At 41.0% G+C, this 22,032-nt stretch overlaps 1 protein-coding gene across 1 annotated transcript in view; it reads right to left on the bottom strand.

Annotated features, from left to right (window-relative positions):
* Positions 1-13,402: 13,402 nt before the first annotated feature.
* Positions 13,403-22,032, bottom strand: part of LOC311043077 (MAM domain-containing glycosylphosphatidylinositol anchor protein 1-like) — a gene marked incomplete at its 3' end in the record, with an annotated part of 180,149 nt that continues 171,519 nt past the window's right edge. Inside the window, exons 17-18 of the mRNA XM_084054237.1 lie at positions 20,979-21,071; positions 13,403-13,497 (exon numbers count right to left, since the gene is read on the bottom strand). Of these exons, the coding sequence (XP_083910363.1) occupies positions 13,403-13,497; positions 20,979-21,071 (188 nt within the window). The remainder of the gene's footprint in view (positions 13,498-20,978; positions 21,072-22,032) is intronic.

Here is a 22,032-nt window from a genome sequence, read left to right on the forward strand (position 1 = left end):
CATGCAAGTATCTGACAATATATAAAGTCACTATACCAACTTTGATGAGGCAGTATTGCTTTGTTTTAAAAAATATAAGGTTTTCTTCATTTCCTGAAAAACGTATAAATATAGTTTTTTCGTTTCCTGAACAATGAGCGTTTTGGAGTTAGCAGTTTCGCGCTGGACAGCAGAGATATAGTGTGTGTGTGTGTGTGTGTGTGTGTGTGTGTGTGTGTGTGTGTGTGTGTATGTATGTATGTATGTATATATGTATATATGTATATATATATATACATATATAAGCCTGCAACGATACATTTATTCGTATTGAACCGTTCGATACGAGGGTCTCGGTTCGGTACGTGCTACGAACCGAACGATATCAATATACTTTTTCTTTTTTTTTTAAATCAACTTCAGACGATACACTTTGTGCTCAACCTTACTAGTCTCAATGGATCTGCGCTTAACTATGCAACTTAGACCAACCTAGAGTTGGCTGCTCCTCCCCCCCACTCCCCCCACACAGAGTAAACAAAAAGAAAGTCACGCCGAAAGAGAAGACACGCTGAATGCTACGCTAAGTTAACCTGTTGCAATAATGGCTAATGCCACAGAGAGACCAGAAATAGAAGACCCTCCACTATCCAGCAGATCTGGCGTTTGGAGCCACTTTGTTTTTTCAGTTAATTATGACCGGGATCATAATTAACTGGAAATTTATTGGGATTTACCTTTTTCGAAAAAGTATCGAACCATGACACCAAAATATTGAATTGAAATGAACCGTGAATTTTGCGAACCGTTGCAGGCTTAATATATATACTGTATATACTTGGTAAAACTGTTATCTGCAGATATTTATACCTTCTCTTAATCTTTTTTTTTTTTAATTTAGAGGAGCCAATACGTTTTTATCCCCTTTTTTCTTCCCAATGTAGTCGTTATGCCAATTAATTCCTCTCCACACACATTTCTGTGTTGTCACTGCAGTTGTATCATACTGGCTCACCTGCCAGTGAGGAGCCCCCAGCGGGAGGACGTAGGGCCATCGTCCCACTCCTCTCGCCCAACACTCCTGGCTGACTCCCCGCCCCAGCCCGTCTGTTGCATTGACCAGTATCACCCTGGCCACCCCGAATCCGTGGTGGGCAGAAACTTTACCACTGTGCCATCCGACAATAATCCATTACGTGTTGAAATTATTATCTATTAAAACCTCGGACATCACCTTGGACATTCTTTATCGGTTACATTATTGTGACAATACATAGATGCTCAGAGGAGGCTGTGCAAGAGACAATGTTATTGTTCCATCTCCCTTTGATAGTGTAAATACCAACACATACTGTAACTCTCTTCCAGGGGTATTGGATTATTCTTATTCTTGCTGAGATCCTGAAAGGTCCTTCTGGGTATAGATCCACACTCAGAGGAATTTCATTTCTTTATGTCACTTCCCATGCTGTATGTTTAATAACTTGTCTCTTTTTCTCTCCCTTTAAAAACAAACCTTAAAGGAGGAGTTCACCCAAAAAATGACTTATTTTCTGTCAATTACACACCCCATGAAGCCTTGATTTCATGGATTTATTTTTGTTTTTGTGGCATTCCTAAGACAATAATTTCATGACCGTGTGTATTTCTGGTAGGAGACACAAATAATCTACTTTGTGTCTCCTACTGGATACATTAGCCGGTAGGAGACGGGAATCAAATTATTAGCTTAGGAATGCGACAAAAACAAAGAAGAAGAATCCATGGATTCAAGGCTTCATAGGGTGTGCAATTGATAGAAAATAAGTAATTTTTTGGGTGAACTCCTCCTTTAAAAGTCCAAACCATGTATTTTGTGTGTGTGTGTGTGTGTGTGTGTGTGTGTGCGCGCGCGCGCGCGTGTGTGTGTGTGACAAGCCAAATCACACAAGGATGAACTTGAAAGAAAATGCAAAGTCCACAGACGTGAGGCTAGATTGAAATTTCTGCCATGAGTAAATGACAGCCTCTGCTGTTCATTGTAACACAGGGTTACAGTAGTATTCCATATTTTTGATGGCATGCAAATAGGCCTATATCATATTTTTTTATGACATACATCCTGGTGTTGCAATATTTTGGTCATATTCATAACATCTTCAAAAATAGAGAAAATAGCCTATCAACTCATGACACGATGTGAGCTTGAGATTTGTCATATGACGAAGTGTATAGGGCTTAATGGATTAAACGATGATGGATGATCTTGTTTTATTGTCAAAATATAAAGCAGAACCTATTCACATTCTGCCAGGAGCGTGGGAGGTTTTTAATTTGCTGGGTGTGGGAGCCAGTGGTGGAAAGTAACTAGGTAAATGTACTAAGGTACAGTACTTAAGTAAACAATGTACTTTACTTGCATGAGTATTTCCCATTTTCGATACTCAGAGGCAATATTGTACTTTTACTCCACTACAATTATTCGACAACTTTAGTTACTAGATTTTGATTATTATTACAAAACATACATTAACTACTTCAGCCCTATAAAATTATATACTTTGGCTATTTGAAAATGGTCGATCTGCTAGCTCAGAAAGGATTACATTTTTACTTTTGGTACTTTAAGTATATTTATGTGAGTACTTCCTTAAACCACTGGTTGGTTTACTGCTATAACCAGTAGGATGGAGTCAACAAAACTTTGTTGCAAAGCAGTCAATTTGTTTTGCGGTTGATTCAGTTTATCGACCGGGAGCAGGATTAAGAAAACAGTTCCACACTGGGCTGTCTACTGAGAACTATTGAGCACATTGTTTTTAGCCCTGCCAGGTGGTAGGTTCAAACCACTTGTGTCACATGGGGTGTAATGAGTAGCATATGGTGACCAGTGGTGGCATTAGCCCAACAAAGAAAAAATGTAGTAGGCTACTTAACACACCATTTTGAGTATCTGTACATTCCTTGAATATTTGTATTTTTTAATACTGACTGACTTCACTCCACTACATTTCAAAGACAAATGTTGTACTTTTGACCCAACTACATTAGGCCCTTACTTCAAAAATTGAATACAGCAATGCATTGACATTATAAAGTACTTTCAAGACGGGGTGCCGTGTTTTTCAGTGATTCTTCCCCCCCTAAAACATAATCATCAGGTATTATGGTTATACTAGGAGGAAGATTTCTTTCAAAAAAGTGTACAGAAAGTGTTAAAATTATGTTTTTCATGTGGACATGCTTCCAGTTCATTAAGTATACCTGGTTCTCACCTTAGCACCTCCTCCACCACCTTAGCACCACCCAACTGTCCTAGTCCCTCCTCCTCCTCATGCCCACACCTGTTGTGTTATGATAATGAGGGGGAGGGTATAATTTTACTGTGTCATTAAAGTGCTGTTTTTCTATTGGCACGTTTGACCCTCAAGGTTTCAGCCTCCAGTCGAAGAAACTCAAAATAGTCAGAGAAGACATAAAACACCATAAAAACACCACCAGGGGGCTTAATGAAGTTCTATCAACCTCATAGACACATGAAAAACAGAAAAAGTGCAAAACCATGGCACCACCTCTTTAAGTATTTTAGGCAAGTACTCAACTTTCACTTAGTAGTTGAATCTGTTGAGTCAATTGAGTATAATTACTAAAGTACTGAGCATGACCTCTAGGGAACGCTATAGGGCTTTTAGAGTTTTATTCTGGTTGACAACATAGTATACGTTTTTGCCAGACCCAGGGGGTCGGCCTACATGAGGCTTTGTCGGTCGGTCGGTTGGTCGGTCTGTCCCTCTTTTCCTCTGCACACACGTCATGCGAAGTCCGGCCATTCAGATTTCAACCACTAGGGGTCTGGCAGTACCAGGTCTTTTAAGACATGATGTATTTTGGATGGCATGTTATTGTGTGGCTTATCTGTGTTGAAGGGCATGTCAGTGGAAAGAGCTTTACAGGTTCAGCTTAACACTTTGTTGTCTCCGCCAGGAGACTATGTTTTCATTCTCGTCCTTCCGTGTGTCCACCAAGCTAACATTGGTCAAGCTTCACGTGACACGTGACAATATGTTGAAAGGGTGTGCTTTGATTGGCTAGCGAGACGCATGATGAAATAGAGACCTATAAATAGGTGTGTCACTTCAAAAGATCATTTATATCTTTTGAAGTGAGGTAAGACAGGATTAATCAGGAACAGTACTGGCGGAGACCTGTGCACATTTTCTAGTTTTTCTTTCTCTCTCACAGCCTCCTCCCCTTTGAGTGTGTAACTCACAGAGCTGTTAAATGTCCGTAGTTTCTCCTGCGCTTGTCAACCATCAACAGCCCCTGCTCGGGGGCCTTGTTAGAAAACCCAATTCCTCTTTAAGGCCTTCAACAGGTTACTGGTGTTTGTGGAATCTGTTGTGGAGAGAGAGAGAGAGAGAGAGAGAGAGAGAGAGAGAGAGAGAGAGAGAGAGAGAGAGAGAGAGAGAGAGAGAGAGAGAGAGAGAGAGAGAGAGAGAGAGAGAGAGAGAGAGAGAGAGAGAGAGAGAGAGAGAGAGAGAGAGAGAGAGAGAGAGATTACATCCACCTTTTTCAGAAACGTTCCAATGACAGGACAAAAGGATAAGCCATTCTCCATGGTGACTAGCAGACAGAACCATGGGAGAGCAATAATGATAATAATAATTAGACTATTATTTCCTCCAGCTTCACCCAACTGAATGCTGCCCACGGAGGAGGGGGGGGGCAGTTAGGGATTAAATTAAGTGTCTTGCTCAGGTGCACCTCGACAAATCAAACCTGGGACCTTCTGCTTTATAGGCAGGCTCGCTCATTTGGCTATGGCCACCCTTTCCAAATCCTGTCCAAACACAGGAGTGGATGGCAAAGCAGTGGAAGTGACATGAGAGAGAGCTATGAATTGGGGATTTGGATGAAACCAGCAGCTTAATCAGACACATTCAACTTGTCACTGGAAGTAATAAAAGAGTTAAGGTATAAAAAAGGCTTCAAAATATATTGAAACCAAATATTACACTGGGCAGTGATATACTAGTTTGACACCACTGCTCTAAGAATTACAAAGTTGCCAACGCTTTATTGAAAGTGCATGTACAGTAACAACAAATTCTCAAAACTGCATTTGCCAGACAATTAAAATGAATGGACATTTAATTTGTTTAGCAACAGGAGAGCCGTCCACCTCAAAATGAGTGCTATGTTATAATGGCAACGGTACAATGTTATACATACACCTTATTTAAATTATTAAGGTGAGCTCATAAATCTGAACTGGTAATATTCAGAGTATTTCATTTATTTCATGCATACAGAAATATACTGTGAGCAGGATAATATAAACTAATCACTGCACAATATTAAAAAAATAATGCCTCACATCAAATGTAACCTTATCCAGAACGCCACATCCTTGTAAACACAGTCATTAAAATGATGAGTGGTGTAGTTAATGTATTTATTTAGTCAGGACAGTGCACATTGATGAACACAAGACATACATGAGCAAGTGTAAATATGCCGTGTAAAGAACCCAAATTACGTTTTGCACTAAAACTAATTAATTCAGGGTTGAAAAGACATTGTTGTTGCTTCATTCTGAAATATACCTGTATTAAGTCGATATCCTTTTATTTTTTGTTTTGAGTCAAATACTTTTATTTTGAAAAGAGTTTGGGATGACGTTACTGCCTGCGCGACGCAGAGAGACAGTTTGACAAAACAGCAGTGTGAAGACACGCTGTTCTTTGCTACAAAAAGATTGCATAATTGTTTTTGTCTTTTGAGATGATTACTTATAGTTTAGCACCCCCCGAAGAGGCATAAGGTCAGTAGCCATGGACTGTGCTTGCTACTTGCAAAACAACACAGGTTTTCTTTTGGTTATAAAAAGACAGGACCTTATTGCTAAAAATGCATTGTTTGATTTGTTTACATTCTGTTCAGCATACGTATATTGAAGGACATCAATTGAAAGAAACGTTTTTTTGCAACAAAGGGATATGGTGCTAAGGATAGTGATAACTGACTAATTCAGAGTTTGGTTTGCTACTCTTTTTGTAAATTGTTGAAAATGTAAAGTTCAATTTGTACTTTGAAAAGGAAGGTATTTGTTATGACTGTATGTCATACATTTTGGTTAAAAACGTCATAATTTCATGGCATTATAAGCACTTGAAAAGGGTTAAAAAAGGTATTTCATTATGTCATATTGAGTTAAAAACAACTTCTAAAAAGGGGAAAAAGAGTTCATTAGAATAAGTGATGATGTGGAAGTCATGTGCCTGAATTCATTGTAAAACTAATTACAGTAATGCTGACCTATGATCAAAGCCATGTTAAAAAGCACTTTCAGCACAGTTTTGAATGTGCCATTGTTTACAGTTGAAGTTTAAGTGAGCTAATGTTATGGTAGCCACCTGTTGTTCTTGCACAAAATATGTGAAACTAACAGAGTGTTTTGTTTGTGTTTTTGTACTGTCTTGTCAGTTCTTACGGTGGTCTTTGGATCTTAATAAAATCATGATCATCAGTTCAAGTCTTGACTGTCTTTCGGTGGGGGCCGCTACATGCCGGATTTAGTGAAAGTTACTTTCCATTGGTAGTCCCCCAAAAAACAAGAAACAATACAGACATTACGATCAAGATACCATGTTATATTGTTGTGTGTTGGAGATTGAGATATGTTGGGGTCCATTCTAACTGATCCATCTCATGAGATGATCAAACATTTATCACAGCCTTCAGTATCAATCACAGCCTTCAATAGTTTACCCTCAGATTTTTGGTGCTGTGCAGCAATTTAGTGGAGCCACAGAAGATCTGTGTTGGATGAATTGTGCAAAGAATCACAGGCATGTGGAATTTCCTCTTCCTCTGTACTCAGAGAGTCTAGAATGAAGCACATCAGGTCCTCTTCCTCTGTACTTTCTTCCAGTATAATGAATCATTTGAACCAGTTCACTAAAAGGTTTCATTCAAATGATTTGTTCACCAGTATGTTCAGTGCTTGGCTGAAGCTCTGCCTGTGTTTTAGTTTAGTGAGTGACCACACAACACAGGCCAGAGCTCCAGCCAAGCACTGAACATACTGGTGAACAAATCATTTGAATGAAACCTTTTAGTGAGCTGGTTCAAATGATTGAAGGTCTTTCACTTAGGCCTACTTACTTACAGCACACCACACAATACTAGAGAATACACTCATGACCCTAGGTGATAACAATCAGTAATAAACCAACAGTACTATTCTATTCAAATATCAATAATAAACCAATGTAATATTCTATTCAAGCAGGTATCAGTAATAAGTCCACAGCAATATTCTATTCAAATATCAGCAATAAACCCACAGTACTATTATATTCAAAAAACAATAATAAACCCACAGTAGTATTACATTCAAATATTAATAGTAAACCCCCAGTACAGTAAATATGAATAATAAACAGGCACCAGGCACCGGCAAGGAAGCGATGATTGTTGTATGACAGTCACCTTTGTCACTGCCAGGAGAAGGACACTCTGCTCCAGTGAACAAGGTGTGAGAGAGAGCAAAATAAATAAGTAAGTAATGGAATAACCAGTGAACAACTCATTAAGCAATTAAACCCTTTAGGGGCAGGTGTTTATGTTGACAAATAACATGCAGACCATCAGTAATAAAGGAATTATTAACTTAACTGCAGTTCTCATTCAAAATAGTAAAAGTGACTGGGAATGACAAACGATAGCAAATGAATGTTTTTGGATGATTATTTATTTATACATTTCAGAATCATATTTCAAACATATTTTCCTCTAAAATATCTCAGCAAATGACAGAGAATACAACAGCCAGCACTGCTCGCTACCCTTCTTCTCTCTACTTCCATTTAAAGGTGCATCCCACATCTTTGTCTTTTGATAGGAATCAGTACAAACCCTGCACATGGCTGTGCTGCTAGTCTGGCCCAAATTGCACTGTGGCCAACACATGCTTTCATCAAAATGTCTTATTCTTCTCCCACTGAAGTGCAGAGATATTAAATGTGGCTACTGTAGATCATTCAACAAGATCATGATCACGTTGCTAGCAGCAATGGTGGCACTAACAAGTGACCAGGTATCGAACTTCTCACATTTTTAATATAATAAAAATCATTAAAAAATGTTTTTAAAACAAAACAAAAAATCATAAACATCACTTTAAACTAGTTTGTTTTCTGAAACCCAGCTGTAAAATCACAGTGTTGTAGGGAAGAGCTCAGTCCAGTCTGTGAATGAAGACCAGAATATGTTCAGCAAAATTACGGGCAACAAATTACAGTATATGGCAACCATTGCAGCAGAAGTGACACCAATAGTCATACATTAACATTATAGCATCTGAAGAATAATTCTTCTGATCTGTAGATTTGTAGCCCATCTTTAACTCACATCAATGATAAGACACCAGCAGAGTTCCCTGTTTTCGTCTGACCATGTTAAACATCTCACTAACAGTATGTGGACAATATGTCACCAACCAATCAGTATTATGTATCGCGACTCAATTGTCAAAATGGATAAAATTACTATCAATGGAGAAAAAATCAAATTGAAGCTTTAACAAATTATGAAGAGCAACATGCAATGAGTGCAAAAGGATGTTCATGCTTTGCTCAAAACACGTTGAGCTTCAACAGACGCTATTACCACTATTTACTTTGAGTTGCAATGTGTGCAAATTGAACCGTGTGCGTGTGCGCGCGTGTGTGCAGGAGTAAATTCAGTGAGCTTGACAGAGTCAAAGGGGATTCCAAAAGCAATTACATCTAAGTTGTTAACTCTAAAGTTGAATCATTAACAGTTACAGAACCATGACTTTGAGGTGGTAGAGTTGTAGAATTAGGCATTGTTGCAGACATCCGTATGTAGATGATAATGGATTAATTTGTTATTATCTGTAGTATGATAATATTACAGATATTGTTAAGACATCAGTAGTATGTGTGTAGATGACAATACATTGTGAAGACATCCGTATGTTTAGATTTAAGTCCTTTATTTCCAGTTTGCTGTGGTTTATGTATGGTTCAGGCATAGTAATGAAAAGCAATTAAGCCCAGCTCTGTTGTTGAGGTGTTAACTGTATTGATAACTGTCTTAAATGTAAAGTACTTAAGGGAAATGTAAAATGACGATGTCAATAACCGTATTGATAACTGTATAGATAACGAAGTACAGTCAATACAATCAAGCAATTCATCTGGTCTGTCCAATGTGATCGTGATGTCCATGTCAAATAAATAAACATAAATAAGAATACATACAAGGTTTAGCTGTACTAAAGGTAAATACAAAATGCTTAAAAAACAAACCATTTGATGTGGACCTTCCCTTCAACTGAAATGTCATTCATTATTTGAACGTTCTGTCACTGTATTGTCATAGCATGACAGTTGTACTGCCTGTTCTCAACTATGCTTTGCTACAGTACTGTATGATAATGATTAAATGTTAATAAAATGTTAATCAATCAGGCCTGAGAGATATTGACTGTGGTAGGCAAAACTTCAGAGCCGAAAAATAATCACAAATTAATAATTTGTGACTCCATTTTCATTTATTTATTCATGGATTGCCAGGATCAGTGAATATAGAGGATCACATTATGAAGTACTAGTAACTCATACATCTTAAGTATATATTTCAGAGTCCAGAAGTGGTCTTTGCTCAAAAGTGATCTTAAAATATCCAGTTAGTCCTACAGTAGGCTACCTGAAGGTCCATTTAAAATGTTCCTGATGCAGAGAACCCCACATAACAAGCACTAAATTAGCATTACATTAATTTGCTAATCTAATGCGGATTCAAAACAAAACAAAACAAAACAAACCAAACCAACAGAAGAGAGCTCTTCACGGGTCCAACATGACAGACCCTAACACTAAATGGACCTGTGAAATGTAATCCGAGGCCGGATTGGTTCCGAGATTTTTTTTAAATGACGTATACCCAAAACCGGATGAACCCGTGGAATTGGTTCCGACATCCGAGTGGACCTGATTTTTATTGTATTTTTTAAGTGTACTTGTCTGTGAAATTAATTCAGAGATCCGATTGTTCTGAGATTTTACACAACCGAACTTGACTATTGGGTATTATAATTGACCTGACAAAAGTAACCGTCTTGCCAGTTATAGCCTATTCCATTATGGATTTTGGCAGCCTACAATAAGACAATTACATAAAATTGCATGTTTTCACCTCGATGAACAAGGAATCCATGACCATGCACGCCTCTGTGCACCCTTTGATTCCATGGCGATTTGTTTTTGTTGCGCTCTGTGAGCTCTGCGCTATAAGTCATTGAACTGACAGCCAGCAGTATGGCACGCATGTGCAACTCGACTTTTACCCCAGTAATCTGATCCACTTAATGCTTTTCTGTACCGATCAGTTCTCAGTACGGGTCTTCTCGGATCCATTCGGTTATTACACATAATGTAATAGTATCTGAACCGAGCCAGACCCGAGTGATCAGGGCAAAACACGGACCCGGACGTTTCATCTGTAGGCCTACTGTACATCAATGTACAGCTGGTAACTTTGTGACCATCACTGACACATTGTGGCTGAAGTCACATAATAGCTCAAACAATAACATGATGTGATCACTGCATTTGAAATCTAAAGAAAACATACATAAGGGTTTGATGGGTTAATGGTTACCATAATGAATGAAACATGATACGTAAGGGTTTGATAGGTTAATGGTTATCATCACACATCTTCACATACAGTTTCTAATAAGAATGTGTATAGTAGAATAATGGGTAGCATACTGACTGCTACATACTCGCTTTATGCTGTAGTGATGGATAGTGCTTATGCTACAACTTGAGCTGATATACAGTACATGTCATTTTAGCCAAGTTATATACATATCATTAAGTAGAATAAAACAAATCTGCATCCTCTGTACAAATTACAAAGATAATTTGTCTTTCTGTCCAGCTTGTGCATGCTCAGAAGTGAATTAGATACTGTACTTCCCTTATTGAACATATCAAAAAGGGAAAGGTATTAAGCTTATCCACATGACTATTCAATTGCAGTATTGTTGACCGAAGGTTACAAGCAAGCATGTCGATTATTACACTTAATATGGATTATAAATATACAATGATATGTGCATCCAGAGACAAATAACCTGCAATCAAACACAATGTCAAAGTTAAATATATGGAGGCTGACAGAAAGAGATTATACAATGTGTATTGTTAAAGGGCTTGTCTTGCAATAATAATAATACTAATAAATATATAATACGAAATAATCCTTAATGTGAATTTAACTCTGTGTAAATACATTAACCCTAATTGCATTGTGTATAGAATATGCAATTTAGTGGACATATAATGGGTTATTTGGCAAATTATTTCTCTAAAGTGCCTTGCCGTACCTTGAACATAATGTTAACATCTACTGTTTATAAAAAATAATGAAGGCTTGTGAAAGAAACAGTGAAAGACCCAACGAAACATTAAAGTGTAATGACAACATGACAGTGTAAAAGTCAACAGCACATGAAGAGTAGGTATTGCAGGGGTCCGACCTGTGCTGAAAAGAATGAACATAAAAGCAGAGGAATAACACCAAAGTGGGCGGACTGGTTGGATTGGTTTCCTTGAGCCGAGTTGAGGAATGATGCAAAAGGAAAAGCTAAAAACGCAGCAAAACGCCTTAAATTATGAATAATGTTCGCCTCATTACGGTGGTTGAATGATCAATACGTATTGGCTGAACTGGTTGTGGATGGCTTCTCTGAACAGTCTGAGCTAGCTGCTGTCTTTGATTGACCTGATATCATCATTAGAGATATTGATATTTTTTCAGTAGTGTGTATACACGTGTGTGTGTGTGTGTGTGTGTGTGTGTGTGTGTGTGTGTGTGTGTGTGTGTGTGTGTGTGTGTGTGTGTGTGTGTGTGTGTGTGTGTGTGTGTGTGTGTGTGTGTGTGCGCGTGCATGCGTGTGTGTGTGGGGTGGGGTGGGGTGGGGGGTGGGGGGGGTTGTATTATGAGCATTGCTTAACTTCAACAGCATCATATTAATACGATTATGAGAACGGCTTCTCGAAAAAATAAAAGCAACAATAGGCTTTCCATGAACATTCAATTAATGACAAGCCACACTGCAAACCCTCCAGATGGTGTGAACTCATTTTCCATACAAAGACAGAAGTTCACTTTCTCCATATGAGCAATCCATACATATTTGACATTCATTATCATAATCCAAATAGAATTGCTGTAATAAAAATCCTCGCCTCCTCTCTTCTCCTCCACTGCATTTCTCTCCCCACGCATCACTCTGTAAGAGTCCAATCATCTGAGTCTGTTCCTGTGTGTCTGTGTCTCACTGTAAGAGATGAAGTAGATTCCTGTTTGTCTGTGTCGGTGGGGTGAGAAGAGAAGGTAGCCGTCCATCTTTCATTGTCCATCGTTCTCAAACTCAATCAGAGGAAGAGATGAGTGGACATACTGTAGTATGTGTGTGTTTGTAGTGGAGGTTGTGTGTGTGTGCTCATCGGCTTCATATGATATTAAACATGATCATATGTCTGCCCCCCCATACTGCCAAATATAAAGCAAAATATCAAAAACATGACATAAATCCGACAAACTGAAACATTAGAGTTACGTATGCTCTGTGTCCCAACGGAACGGCAGCGATCGTATAAACATTGTGCTTTTTTTAGATTCACTTCGTAGACTCCTCCACTGTTTTGTTTTAGTTTAGATTGTGTTATATTTCATGTATCATATAGATAAATGTACACGTTACAGTCCAAGCTGTGGTCCATCTCCCGCGCAAACAGAAGCCAGTGAGCCCCCTTCTCTCTGTGTCCTCTTGTCTCTTTTACAGTACATTCCTCCCTCTCTCCATTCTTTCACGTTTCATCTGTCCATCCGTCTCTTTGTCATTCAGCAGCTCCTGTGGCCCGAGGTAGGGATGTAACGCCTCCTTCTATCTCTCTTCCCAGCATCCCCCATTCCCTCCTTTAATCCCCTCCAGTCCCTTGTCATATTGGTAGAGAGTCTGACACTTTGGTGTGTCTGGGTAAAGCAAAGGAGGGGACGGAATAATGGAGGAGAGGAAAGGATGACGGGTTAAAAGAGGAAGAGGAGTGTGTGATGTGGGGTGGGGGGTTATTGGTTGGACAATCACTGTTTCGAAATGGGGGAGAAGGGAACATTCATAAAGTATGTTGAGTAAGGCCAGAATGTCACAGACAGACAGACAGACAGACAGATACAGTAGAGAGAGAGAGAGAGAGAGAGAGAGAGAGAGAGAGAGAGAGAGATGGAAGTGAGGAAAGGTACAGAGGGGAGGACATGGGAGGGAGAAAGAAGAAGTAACAGAGTGTGCGGTGGGGCAGTCTCTGTGGAGGCAGACAGGTGGCGCTGTTGCAGCTGCTCATCATCTGTACAGCAGCAGGAAGACACAGCAAAGGGCAAAGGTCAGCCAGCTGGCCAATGGGAGAGGGTGCAGTGATGCTGATCCACCCGTAGCAACTGCAGAGATAAGAGATGAGCACAAATGTTTAAAAAATAATTACTGTATGAATAAAACAGTAAAAATCCAAGAGATTGAGGAAAGGACAGCAACAAATGTCACACATGTTAAAAGATTATTTTTTTTACTCTTTATGCTGCTCTTCCTGCTATTTTGAACACCGAAATTGACTCTTAGTGAAGGTTCGCCATTTTAATGAAAAAGAATGGAGACTTCTCACTCCCAAATCACTGAGCCTCTCTAATATTCTCCTCTATAACTGCTGTCTGCTGAGTCATCCTGAAGGGTTAATATTGTCCTCTATAACTGCTGTCATGTTGAATCACCCTGAAGGGTTAATATTCTCCTCTATAACTGCTGCCATACTGAATAATCCTGAAAGGTTTTCATGCTGCATTCCGCACATTTGAATCCCCTTTCTTAATCACAACTCTAACTTCTCAGCACACAAGGGAAAATGGGCTGTTATTGTACATTGAAGCCATTTGACACATATACTTTATAATATTCCTAAGTGGAATATCAATGACATTTGCCAAGAACAAGGCTGTCTTTAAGTGTCAAGGTTGTAAAAGATCGTAATATAATCCATATTCATTTATGGTCATTTATGACTTTAAGCGTATTTATACTCCGCCGCACGATGGTGTAGCATGTCGAGAAAAGCAGAGAATAGCAGACCTATAAGCTCACAGTGCGTCGCATTGCTCACTGCTTGTGTATTTGCTTGCTTGTCAGCCCCCCCCCCCCAAGGGAGCAAGGACAATTTAGGAGGATGGAGCGATGGGGAAAGAAAGAGAGATCAAAGGGAGAAGGGAGAAGGGACAAGGAAAGTGAAGCATGAGGCAAGAGGAAAAGAGGAGAGAGATAGAGAGATGTGGACAACCTCCATCTTGTTGAAGACAGCTTTGGGTTTTTTATTTGTTTTTGTTTCCATAAGAAAGAGCTTGTTGGCACAGCCTCTGGAAGTTCTTCATGTACTGTACAGTGAGGGAAATATTCAACACACATACACACACATATTCACCACAAGCAACCATTTTCCATGGGTGAGGGAGTGAAAAAAGAGAGGTTTACAAGGTTTTTTCGGCCCGGGCACCGGTGCTCTGGAATGCCCTACCCTTGGACCTTAGGTTGGCAGAGTCAGTTTCCTCTTTTAAATCGCTTTTGAAAACACATCTGTATATAAAGTGTTTTTCCTAAGGATTGTTTTATGGACTGACTTTAAAATGCCATTTTTTTGTTTTGTTTATGTTTTTCTTTGTTTTCTTATTTTAATCTTTCTCTTGCTGATGTTTGCGGTTTTTAATCATGTATGTAAAGCACTTTGTAACTTTGTTTGGAAAAGCGCTATACAAATAAAATTCATTCATTCATTCATTCATTCAAGGTTGTACTGATTGATCACTGCTGCATCTTCCCTTGGGGTTATACGACAACTGATCAGTGATAAATCAGCACGGCTAAAGTTTCAAAGTGTGCAACACACCATCTGTGTTCTGAGCCAAGTCTCTCCCCACGCTAGCGGAGAATCCCAGTGGGACTATATAATTTTACTCGCCAAGACAGTTCCTCTTTGACAAGTTAGGTTGAGCTGTTCATTTAAAGACTCAAAGTGTCAAAACAAATGCTATTTTTGTCCTCCACAATTACCATGATTTCATTACGGAGGCGTCTTATTAAGACTGTGCAAGCCTGCAACTGCTCTGTTGCAGTGTGGATGAAGTACTCAGATCTTTTACTTAAGTAAAAGTAGCTTTACCACAATATAGAAATACTCTGTTACAAGTAAAAGGCCTTTATTCAAAATTGTGCTTGATTAAAAGTATAAAAGTATAAAGGTATTGGCATTAAACTATATATATATATATATATATATATATATATATATATATATATATATATATATATATATATATATATATATGTATATTATATATATATATATATATATATATATATATATATATATATATATATATATATATATATATATATAATAAATGTGTGACATGCGACATATTGTTAGCTTGTAGATTGGCTATTTTTAGTATAAAATATGACTTAATTGGTTAATTTATGTTTTGAAATAACTAGAAGCTCGCCCCCGCTACGCGGGGGCGAGCGTCTAGCCCGCGGCCACGCCCACGTAGCGCCCGCGGCCACTTGGCAGCTCATATAAGTGGCGTAGCGTCATGAGGGCCAGTGGGGCCGTGGCTCGGTCAGTGAAGACCCTGTAGTGCGGATGATATGTGGCATAGAGGGGCAGATTGTAAATCCCCAGAGGAAACATCCGTGGGCTACCATTGGTTCAGCGATGTGTGCGGTCGCCCTGCGGCCCCTCCTCCTCCACCAATGTGCAGTATTGAGAGCCCTGACGTCACAACAACAGTATTGAGAGCCCTGACGTCACAACAATTGGCGCGATGGGCACTGCACTCTGGTTGGTTAGGGTACACCTAGGGCCCAGGTAGAACCCAGTTAAAGCCTGCATGGGCAAACCCAGTTAGGACCCGCCTTGGTCCCACATAAACATGGCTAGTTGGGGCCCACCTAAGGGCCAGGTAGAAGCTACTTATAGCCTGCATGGGCATCGCAGTTGGGACTGAAGTGGATGCCGCTGACATTGCTGACATGGGGTCCATATGGTTTAGCCCACCTTGAAACCATATGGGAAGTACGCTGGCATGCTGGCTGGAATGCAAACGCTGCATCATACCTGTAGTGTGTAGTTTGATGTTGTGTGTGTAGCAGATATACCTGCTGTGTGTAGATCAATGTCCATATGAAAGTCAATGCCCAGCAGTGTTTTTTTTTTTTTCTCCAGCAGAGTTTCTAGTGTCTCTGTCTCTCTCTGGAAGAGGTTGCACATGAACTCTGCAGCCGCACTGAGGCGCTCCAACACAAACACTGTGACATTAAGCTGCTTCACACAACAAACATCAGCACCACGCTGCTGTTTGTCCAAAAGACACACTATCTCCTCTCCCACCGACGTCATGTGTTCATTTATCGACAGCCGTACAGACTCCTTTTGACACATTTTACCTCGTTTATCCAGCTCTCACTGACTCTCCACATCGGGCTGTTATAGCGCCACCATGAGGCTGATTAGAGAAATCTCAAGTGGAATTTCTTCCTCGGCATAGTGGGAATGTGGGTGCAAAGTTGCACGGAAAGTGCATGCTGTGTTCATAATGTGAGGCATTTTGGTCCAAACGGAGCAGTCCTGCAGACTTTGGAAGGCATTTTAGCCAATCAGGATGGAATATGAAAAATCTGAAAGAGCCGTTTTTTTTAATGACTGTGGAGATACTGTGTACCGATTTGCGTGATGTTTGGGCAAAATATGTAGGAGTACTGTGAGAAAATGTGTTTAGCAAAAAGCGGCCTCCTGGTGGCACTGTAACAGGGCCATGTGAAAGAAATAGGGCAGAGGTTCTGAATTGGCATCGAGGGAGTGTGTGTGCACAGTTTCGCTGCGATCAAGTCAACGATGTGAGAGATTAGCTATCACAGACGGATGGACAGGGGGTGAAACATAGCCTTGCACCATGCCTTTCGGCCTGGCGGAGACAATTAAAAAACGAAAGTAAAGGAAATGACCATTTCTGCAACAAAAGTAGTCAACAAACTATACTATAAAAACATTGGCCACATTGTCAAATAATCTAAGAAAGAGGCAATCATGTAGAAAATAGCCGATCTACAAGCTTACAAAGCCTCTCAACGTGAGGCGTTGCGAGCTTGTAGATATGCTATTTTCACAATATTTACTTGTGGAACGGAGTCAAACAAAATGGGGGGGTCCCCAGATCAATTACGTTTATTTGGGGGGGGGCGGCCTGAAAGGGTTGATAAGCACTGCTCTAATCTGAGCGAAATTATCTGAATTTACTACATGACCATAATGCAGCCTAACATGCGTAGCACGGGGCGGTCCTGCCATTACGTTAGTTACTGTAGTTGCTGTGGAGCTACATAGTTCTCCAGAAGACACACACAAACATACACCATCTACAATGGACTAACTGAGCAGCAATATTGACATTCACCACACGAACGTGCATTGTTGACAAAGTGATTGCACAGCCGCTGCAGGCATGACAACCACGTTAGCGTTAGCGACATGGCAGCTATCACAGCGCCCTGTCCGTCGTCGCTGCGACTGACTGTGATTAGCCTGGGTGCCAGCCTGCTTCGCTACGTTCGGCGGATTTTTTTTTCTCTCTGGAGAGAGAAAAAAAGTCCGCCGAACGCAGCGAAGCAGGCTGGCACCCAGGCTAGACTGTGATGGCTACAGCCTAAAGCCAAATTCCAATACCGAAAATCTCGGCCACTCGCTCACTCCCACTCGGTCACTCCGACTTCGAACCGGAAGTAGTCGCGGTCCAATTGTTCATGTGCTTCTTGGAGGAGGCGAGTGGAGTCGAGTGGAGTCGGCGAGGAGGCTCTCCACTTCCGCATTGAGCGAGTGTACATCAAGTGTATGCTCGACCACTCTCAACAGCTCCTCCGCGGCAGACTTCCGCATCACGTGTACACTTTTTTTTTTTTTTTTTCCCTTCTCCCGTGACGTATACATGGTCCTCCTCCTCCACATGTGCCGAAAACACCGGCCGCACCCCCCCCCCCCCTCGCCGCTGCCGCTCACTCGTTGCGCATCTCACACACACACACACACACACACACACACACACACACAGTGTAAAGTAACTGAAAAGACCGCAACAAGCCACTGGCTTTATTGCGTTGTTGAATGATATAAAGCATAATACAATTATACATTGTAATATATTGTGCACACTTTCTGTCTCAAAGGCTGTTTCTATTCGTGCATGCCTCAATGCAGTACACGGACAACTATAAATGACTGAGACAAAGATTATGTTAACATTTTTAACTTCTGGGACGAAGAAAAAGAAAAGAAAACGGGAGGTGCGCGAACAGCGCGATGGAGAAGAAGGACCCGCCGATATTTAATATTGTTTGTTGGTGAAACAATCATGACTGATACACATGAAAGAAGACCCTTCACAGCTAAATAGAGAATTTTACATTTTAAGAATCGGTTCAGAATTGAATGAGTACGACTATAGTTAAATGTGAACCGGTTTCTGCTATAAATATGCATCCACCGTTCTGCGCGCCCCTTGGCTGCGACGTTTCATTTTTGCCACGCATCTACACTTCATGGAGTACATTTTTGTACTGGGGTTCTGGGGACTGTACGAGCAATAAGAGGGACAGGTCAGGATTAAATCAATAAATGTAAGTTTGCTCATCCTGGCGCTCACTATTTCAGGAATAAATGGCTTTGCACAATAATGTAAGTTAAGAGAACGATGTGGCCATCCATCCACATTGATGAATTGTCTATTCTTATATTCTGTATTATTCTATACCTGCATATTATTCTATGCATAGTATATTTTCATCCACGCCTCTGCTGCTCTGGTCCAACTGTGTGAGGCGTCATAAGTGATCGCGGAATTTGCCGTCTCTTTGAAATGACGCGCTGAGTGTAGTCCGATCCTTTGAGGGCAACCGCTCGACCACTCGTCCTCTCAAATAATCCTCGGCTCCTCGCAGGGGCGGGGCTTAGGCGCGAGTGGAGGAAGCGAGGAGAGTGAGCGAGTGACCGAGTTTTGGGGAATGGAATTCAGCTATAGATATATAAACACTACAGCAAGCTCTCTGAGATGCCATTGTCTGGAGACTGCTCTTAGCGTGACACGACCAATGAGAGTGAGCGCTGTAGTTGTTGCTAAGATACGGTGGCGTCTCTGCCCCATAGCTTGTAGATCTCTCACGCATGATTGGCGTAGGCTGCGTTGCCAGGTCTGACTGTTTGTATAAGCGATTGTGGGCTTATTTGGGTGCACTTTTGGGCTCGTCGTTTCCATAGACCACGGCAGTGCTTATTTCTTTCCCGTGACCGATGTGGCAAGAGAAGGTGCAAAACGAACCATCCGGAAGTAGATTGCGAGATGAAATATATAGCACTTTTTGATTATTAGAGAAGGAGACACATGTGAAGGTGGAAAATGAAATGTAGGAGATTATATAGTTTTTCATGAGGGATTTTTGTAGCAAGTTGTGAGAGAATTGGGCTACTCCTGTGGGCGGGGGGCTGATTAGAACCATTGGGGTTTGAAAGGAGACGCTCTCTGTTTGAGTGGAAAGATATTCGATATTATAAGTATAGTACGTAAAGCTGTCAAACTATAGTGGAGTACAAAGTGCAATATTTGCCTCTTAGATGTAGTATCAAAACAATTAAATACTCAAGTAAAGTAAAGGTGCATCAAAGTACTTAAGTACAGTACTTGAGTAAATTTACTCAGTTATTTTCCAGTCCACCACTGCTCTGTTGGACTGTCAACTTTCCTACTGCCCTGCATTATAATTGTGATTTCTCATGAGTAAATGAGGTGTCTAGCAATCTCTCTGTTTAGCTCACTTATAGTTTGCACCCGTGTCTGCCCGCCTGCCTGCCTGCCTGCCTGCCCGCCCGTCCGTCCGTCCATCCGTCCGTCCGTCCGTCCGTCTGTCTGTCTCATTCTGGGGTCCTGCACTTGGTTCCACCCATCAGACCCTAACAATTTCTTGTTGTATTTGTGAATAAATAAGGCCATGAGTGATAAACAGATTCTCAGCCTGCATTCATCGTTGACCTCATATTATTCAACCTCGGGCAGGCTGATATGCCTGCTCTCGGCTGGATAAGCTCGGGCAACGACAAATTCCCAGTTACGCGATTTATGTGTGTGGCGTTGTACCAAACATGTCAGAGGCAATCATCATTCATTTGAGGAGAGCCACACGCCCTCTGTGTGCGTGTGCGTGCGTGTGTGTGTGTGTGTGTGTGTGTGTGTGTGTGTGTGTGTGTGTGTGTGTGTGTGTGTTTGTGTGTGTGTGACAGGTATGATGTATCAGTAGTGATGGTGCCAGGCCCGCCTGCTCTCTCTGCATCCTGTAAGACGCAGGGAGCAGCAAAGCCTCATGGGAGAGGAGAATATGCTGGCAGCTACATGCAATAGCTCTGGCACGGGAACATAGGTTCACACACACACACACGCACGCACGCACGCACGCACGCACGCACGCACGCGCGCGCGCACACACACGCAGTCATGTGGCAGATATTTGATCAAAGGTGCCATTGGTGTTGTGTTGCTTTGTATTTTGTAAATTCCAATACTCTGTCACAATACATCTGCCTTCAGTTAATTGTCTCTTTAATTAGCTGAAAAATACAGTCTTATAACACGCTAATTCATGCTTGTATTATCAGTGTTATAACAGACACTATTTCATGTTTGCATGATCACTATAACCCTTTGAAGAAGTTTCCCAACATAACATTGAAACATAAGCTAATCCAACCGAGAAACTATGTTCAGCTTCGGAAGGGCTTACCGACCCGAGTTCAGAACGCCAGACCTACAGTATAGCTCATTAAGCTCAATAAATTTGCCTAGCAACATCGCGTCTCGTTCCATCGCTTGAGCCACTGAAGCTGTGTACAGCCAGTGCTGGTGTTTTACCACCTGGATCTCCCTCTGTCGTCCTGTGGGAAATTTGACACAGGTACGGAGGTTTTGCAACAGGATTTGTTTACGCATGGTCACTCAGAGAGGGATTACAGAGATGTGTGTACCTCCTGCAAGTTGGCTAACGAGACTAGTACTTCCTAACCTCCTCATGTGTCTTCAAAACTCTCGCTGCTTTTGCTGCTGGCAGAATGAAGCCTTGGGCAAAATGCGGAAACCAAACTAATTATAGCACGTCGAACGTCTGAACACTGCCAAAGTTCTTAATGACGTCATTTTGTTCATGTTGTGTTCCCAATTGTTCGGACATTGTTGGAGTATGCTGCAGGTTTCAGACAGATCTGTATGTATTAAGGTGGTGGCAACTCTTTAATCTATCTTTTTTTTGCAATTCACATTTATTTTTCCCTTTTTCTCGCTGTAAAACATACAAGTTTGCGCTCTAGTCTCAAGGCTTAACAAAGATTAAGTAAAATCAACTGAATAGGCTCGTCCAGTGACCAAAAAAGTATTTGTTCAGGCTCTTCTCGATCTCTCAAAAATGTATTTACATGACTGAATAAAGTGACAAGTGAGAAATAATTTGTGTGCTGATGATGATCTGAGCACCGAAACGTCCACACATTTTTCTCACCATATCACGTTATTCACTCTTGTAAATATACATTTATTTTTGCATCCTGAAGATCCTCAACATCTTGGCACTGTGGGGCGGTTGGCACTGTGTGAGACATTTTTCTCCCACCAATTCCCAATTCCTCATGCCAATTCCCAATTCGTCCCAGTTCCACACTCTGTTGAACAGGTGCCGTGACTAACTTGTAGGAGTCGCTAGTGCAGCGACAGAGAATGCCTTCCCCATGTGGCTTCCCTCCCATGGACGGCCAAATGCGTTGAAGCACCGTGGAGGATTCAAACCCCTAGCCGACGCAGAGGTGGGCAGGAACTTTATCCCTGAGCCACCCGGACGCCCACAAA

The sequence above is a fragment of the Gymnoscopelus microlampas genome (genome assembly GCF_963454915.1).
Source record: "Gymnoscopelus microlampas genome assembly, chromosome: 1".
Classification (NCBI taxonomy): Eukaryota; Metazoa; Chordata; class Actinopteri; order Myctophiformes; family Myctophidae; genus Gymnoscopelus; species Gymnoscopelus microlampas.